The sequence below is a fragment of the Otolemur garnettii genome, unplaced genomic scaffold (genome assembly GCF_000181295.1).
Source record: "Otolemur garnettii isolate 467f Iridium unplaced genomic scaffold, OtoGar3 scaffold00094, whole genome shotgun sequence".
In the NCBI taxonomy this organism is placed as follows: Eukaryota; Metazoa; Chordata; class Mammalia; order Primates; family Galagidae; genus Otolemur; species Otolemur garnettii.
In genome coordinates this window covers 6,189,009-6,194,832 of record NW_003852489.1, presented here as the reverse complement: position 1 = coordinate 6,194,832, position 5,824 = coordinate 6,189,009, and the positions used below count along the sequence as shown (strand labels likewise).

The following is a 5,824-nucleotide window of genomic DNA, read 5'->3' as shown; positions in this document are numbered from 1 at the left end:
ACAGCTTGAGGCTCTGTCTCAAAAAAAAAAAAAAAAAAAAGGATTGCTTAAGCCCAAGAGTTTGAGGTTGCTGAGAGCTATGATGAGGCCATGGCACTCCCGGCGCAACTCTGTCTTAAATTTTTTTTTCAAAAATTGAAAGAAAACATGAAATGCCAAACTTTTAACAAATGCTAAATAGTGGATATGCTACCATTTATTATCTATTAAAGCCTAAGGTAGTTAAAATCTCTTATCAGAGGTTCTAATCCATTTAGATTAGTCTGAATCTGGAGGATAAACTACATCCCAAAAATACCATTAGCAATTATGACAATATGTACCAAGAACTTTATAAAACGTACTTATCTTTTGATTCAGTAATTTCACTTCCAAAAGCCTGAGGAAATACATTTCAATGCAAAAATGTCTACATTACTTATATCCTTGTAGCTTATTCACAACAAAAACTGGAACCACATCTATATTCCGCAATGGAAGATGATTGAAGTATGGAATGTTATACAATGGAATATTATACAGCCATTAAAAACATTTAGTGACAAGAACAGTCTTCAATATTGCATTTAGCAAAAAAAAAAGAAAGTAAAAGGATACAAAATGTTACAGAAGCCAATATATCTCAACTCTGCACCTATGGGTGTATTTATGACTGGAATTACGCTAAATGCTGCTAATCTCTGGGAAGTGTTAAGTTTTCAAGACAATTTTCTAAAGAGTATGTACTATGTATTTTGATTCCAACTTTTTTGAAACCCACTTGCTTAAAAATCATTTGATTTTTGTTTTTAGGAATCTTGCTTTCACCCAGGTTGGAGTGCAGTGGCATGATCATAGCTTACTGTAGCCTCAAATTTCTGGGCTCAAGCAGTTCTCCTGCCTTAGCCTCCCAAGTAGATGGTCTACAGGTGTACAATGCTATGTCTGGCTAATTCTTTTTGTTTGGAGTTTTTTTAGGGGGTAAGGACAAGGTCTGGCTGTGATGCCCAGGCTGGTTTTGTTTTTTGTTTTATTTATTTATTCTGAGACAGAGTCTAACTCTGTCGCCCTCAGTAGAGTGCCATGACATCACAGCTCACCATAACATCAAACTCTTTGGCTTAAGCAATTCTCTTGCCTCAGCCTCCCAAGTAGCTGTGGCCACAACATCTAGCTATTTTTCGTTGCAGTTGTCATTGTTGTTTAGCTGGCCTGGGCCAGGTTCAAACCCACCAGCCTCGGTGTATGTGGATGGTACCGTAACCACTGTGCTACGGGCACCAAGCCCCGAGGCTGGTTTTCAATTCCTGGCCTCAAGTAATCCTTCCATCTCCCAAAGTACTAGGGATTACAGGCCTGAGCTACCATGCCAAACTTCAAAACTGCAATTAAAATAAAAATTTTTAATTCTTCAAAGATACAATAAAATCTGTGTTCTGTGTGTCTGCTATTTCATAGTTCTAATACTGACCAGAATTTTGGCCATATTCTGTAACAAGTTCCCTAAAGATTACACCTGCTTACTTAATCGGGATTTTCTCAAATACATCTGCATTAGAGTACTATACTCAAGGGTTCAAACCCACTATACTACTATAGGAATCTTTTAGACATGAATACAAAATACTACGTAAAGAGGTGGATACTACTTTACAGATAAGCTTCTTAATTTCATTTTACAAATCCAAGTTAAAATCACCAATTTAACTACTAAGGCTAGTTTCTCTTGTACTGAATGATAAAAATTGTAACTGACTATGAACTATAAACATTGTAACTAGACAGCACCATTCAGCTGCTAACAAAATTCTAAGACTATCATATGAAATAAAGATCAGGCAATGTTTCCTTCCTGCATTCCTTATGGAACCTAGGAACAAAGACCAACCAAATGTTAACTTCAGGAATATACTGCCAACACACTATCAATGGACCAGTGCAGAGCACGAACCTCTATTACAGGTCTATTCTTTCCCTCTTCTCCCCCAAGAAGTGTTTTACTCTACATTCTTCCTTTAAATAGTTTAGTTGGTAAATGATCCAGAAAGAAACCTGTTTCTCTAAATATAGTGCATCCTTGACAAGTATTTTCACTAACATTTCGTTCACTAAACAGTATTCAATGACTGTGCAGAAGTTTCAAGATAAATAAGTGTCTCACTCTTTCTCTAGTGGTAAAAACTCAATCCAAAGCAAAGAAAAACTGTACCTTTTCCTAAATAAAATGCTGTTTTGAGATATTTAAATTAAGTAAGCTTAAATTTTATTTGCCTTGGTCACAAGTCCACAATACAGTAAAATCAAAATTCAACCACCAGGTACAGTGCAAAGTATGTGCCATACTAAACCACAGTGCAAGGTTACATCTGTTTCAATGGAAAATTTCAGAAATTCACATTATTTCGGAGAGAATACAGTATAAAAGTACCTAAAAAGTTGGCCATTTTAAAGTGCTATATGACAGATGTATTAATAGGCTGCATTCACCTTAAAGGTGGTTATGTGAATATATGGAGAATCCGTAAGTATCTTTTAAAATTTTGTAAATATTTAAATTATGTCAGTTTTCCCTATGTTTTGAATATATACTTAATAGTAATCTTATATCCAAGCCCACTAGATTTTTTTTTTTAACTTCAAAGCCTTTCTGGGACAATAAACTTTAAAGACTGATACCAAACTTAAGTGTTATGTTGGCAGGGGAAGAGAAGAAAGAAAATATCAACATATAACTTCCTGTCAGTTTTCAAAATGAGAAATGCAGCATTTAATTTTATCAGAATGCTAGTTTTGTTTAAATACCAGTCCATTATATTTCTAATATATAAAGTGCAGAAGACATTATGAAGACATAAGAGTAATTTGTAATACATCAACACAAACACAATTTACTTTATGTCAGGCCAAATCATTCTTTTTCTATAAAATAAGATGCTGTCACTTAAAAAGTTTTAATAAATTCAGTCAGTCCATAGCTCTTCTCATCTTTTTAAAAGTACTGCAGCTCAATCAAGTCTTAATTGAGACTGGCAAACAGAAAGGCATAGACTGGCATCTCTACAATGACTTGCATTTTATATAAAATTTGAAAAATCTTCAGTAGATATTTGCAAAAAAATTTCAGGAACATAATCGATCAGCTGTCTTTGAATAGCAAAAAACCCCAAAGTGGTAAGATGAAGAGACTTAGGTGCACCGTATCAAAACAGGCAAATGTATGATCCAAAGCTTTAGCATCATCAAAATGCAGATTTGAAAGATATTCATAAAAGGTTCATTTCATTTCTTAAGAAATAGTGCAAAGCAACTGCACTCATTTCCTGTTCAAGATTCAATTCAAATTTCAGCCATTTCCTTTTAAAGGAAATAGTACAGCAACACAGAGCAGAGGGTCCGTAACGCTACACCACCACCTACTCTAAGGAAAAGGAAAACTACCTAGAAGTGGGTCTTGACACTAACATGAGCAATCAGCTTTTTATAGTACTCTTACACATGCAATAATTTGGCTTCCTTTAAAAAAAAAAAAGGTATCTGTAAACTAAAGAATAATGTCCCAGAAACTCGTTTTGAAGAGTCATGGCCTAGCAATACTATAATTTCAAGAGTTTTAATTGACTAGGCCATCAGAAACTACTAACAACGAAATCAAATCATTTTAGTGGAATCTTTACTGTGCAAGAGTATGTCACTCTACCCTCAGTAATTAAGCTTTGATAGTGAAAGCTTCGGTATTAAAATAAAAAAATACAGGTTGCCGTGCAGCTGCGACATTTCTAGGTAATTAAGCTTCCCTGAGGGGAGGTGCTTTCTGTAAGGGTCAGGCCCTAAACGCCCAAAATCCTTCAACCCCTCTCGGAGGGTAAAAGCGGGGTGTCCTATAGGGGAAAGGTAAAGGAAGAAGATTCAAAAAGGAAGGAAAACCCGAGGAGAAGACAGCGAGCATACAGAGCTCTGGGCTTGGTGCTAGCAGAGGTTACCCAGCAACCCACTGCAAAGGCGAGTTTGTGGGGCCTGCCGGAGAGAAGGCCTCGCCTAGGAGTTGCAACACACTCTTTCTCCAGTGCGCAGCGCTCGGCCTGGGGGAGGGGGAGGAGGGGAAACAGCTGCCAGGGGAGCGGCGGGCCCAGCCCGGCCCGGCCCGCTCACCGTGAGGGTGTCGTCTATGTAGAGGGGAATCTGTCTCCTCTCGAAGGGGAACTCCTCCTCCCCGTCCCTGCACACTGCCACCAGTCGCGCCATCGTCCTCGACGCTGCCGTTGCCACCGTCACCACCTCCTCCCAGCTGCCGCCGCCGCCGCTGCTCCTGCCGCTGCCGCTGCCGCCTCCTCCCAGCTCCTGCCTGCAACAGCCAAACCCCGCGAGCGTAAGCACCCGCCGCCGCGCAGCACATTCGCCACGGGCGGGAGGGAGCCGAGCGGGAGGGGACGGGAAAGCTGGGCTGCGTTTCCCATCACCCGATTCTACACGGGTTCAGCCAATCAGCACCAGGCAGCGCCGAGACCCGCCCCCTCGCGCCGCTGTTCCCCCCCCGCCCCCCCCGCTGGACAGCCGGCCTCCAGTCTGGGTCCAAAGGAGAGGCGGAAGGGACTGGCCAGTCCCGGGGCTTCCCCCGCCCGTCAAGGGAGTCCCGGCTCCAGGTCCCACCCCTGACATCAGCTTTAGAGCCCACTCCCCGCAACCTGCCGCCGGGATGCCCTCCGCCCACAGCTGACCCCTTCTCCCTCTTTCCTGGCGTGCCCCGCCCAGCCAGTCCCCTGGGCTGCAGTTGCCCAGCGCGACCCCGCCCCTGGGAGGGGTCGACCCTGCCAAGGCTCTGCGGAGTCCCGGGTGAGGGCATCCTAGACCCTTTTCTCACCCTTCTCGGAGGAGGGCTCTCGGTCCTGACCCTCACCGTTTTTGTGGTCGCCTCCCTGACCCCCACCTCTGCTCCCCGTTACCGGCTGACGAGGCCCGCGTCAGGGCCGGCCTGGGCGGGAGTGCGGCTCCGAATGCCGTTTCCTCTCCAGGCTCAGTCAGCCGCTCGCGCCACGGGGAGTGGGGGAGGGAGGGCGGGGGACGTGGGGAGGGTGGGGCCGGGAGGGGCCGGGAGCGCCGGGCGGGGCCCGGCCTCTTCTCGCGAGACCGTCAAGTGGTGCTGTGGGGTCCGGGCTTTCGAAATCCTCGCTCGAGGAGTGGGGGGTTTTCCCCGGACCGTTCTGTATGGGTGACCGGCGTCCTCGTTCGAGTCTGGCTACTCAAATCAATCCGAAATAGGACTTATAGGAGGAATAAGTAGGTCTAAACCTTAGTCCTCAACTGTGCGGAACTGAGAACCGCTTTTCCCAGGGCGAAGGGTGCCGAGCCGACCTCGCTCGGGGCTCACTCGGGGTGGAGGCCTAGTGAAGACCTGGGTAAGTGGTCTGAGGCTGCCGAGGTCGGTGAGAGCGACAGGCAGGACTGAAGTAAAGGGAGACAAGTATCTGGCGGGGGGAGGTGAGACACAAGCCCTGACCTTGGTTTTCTGGTTCTTGACACCACTCTCTTCCCTCTCCACGGCGGGAAAATTGGAGAAGGAAAGGGACTTGACACACTGATTCCCCAGGAGCCAGCTGCGTAACTGCTTCCCCATCTAGGACTGCATAGAGATCCCGCCGAGGAGACCGAAAATACCTAAGGACTGTCAGTTTTATGATGTTGTTACACTGGAAGCCAACAGAAAACTGGACAGTGGCTTGTGTGTGTGTCCTAGCCAAAAGAATTTCTTGGTCTGGGTTAATATTAACAAGGGACTCCCTTGGGCAAAGTACTGGTACTGGCCAAAGGCCTTTCCTTCTGACCATCTTCGGAGAAGCTTGCCACCATG

The 5,824-nt window shown here is 44.7% G+C and overlaps 1 protein-coding gene across 4 annotated transcripts in view; it reads right to left on the bottom strand.

Moving 5' to 3' along the window:
* The window catches only part of GGNBP2 (gametogenetin binding protein 2), a 46,601-nt gene extending 41,551 nt beyond the window's left edge, over positions 1-5,050 (bottom strand). For 3 of the 4 annotated variants that reach the window (XM_012808792.2, XM_012808793.2, XM_003795607.1), the window contains exons 1-2: positions 4,838-5,050; positions 4,129-4,321 (exon numbers count right to left, since the gene is read on the bottom strand). In XM_012808792.2, the coding sequence (XP_012664246.1) occupies positions 4,129-4,221 (93 nt within the window). In that variant the 5' untranslated portion in view covers positions 4,222-4,321; positions 4,838-5,050. Of the gene's footprint in view, positions 1-4,128; positions 4,468-4,837 lie in introns of those variants that run through there. The other variant, XM_023516606.1, reaches the window with a different exon arrangement.
* Between the last annotated feature and the right edge of the window lie 774 nt (positions 5,051-5,824).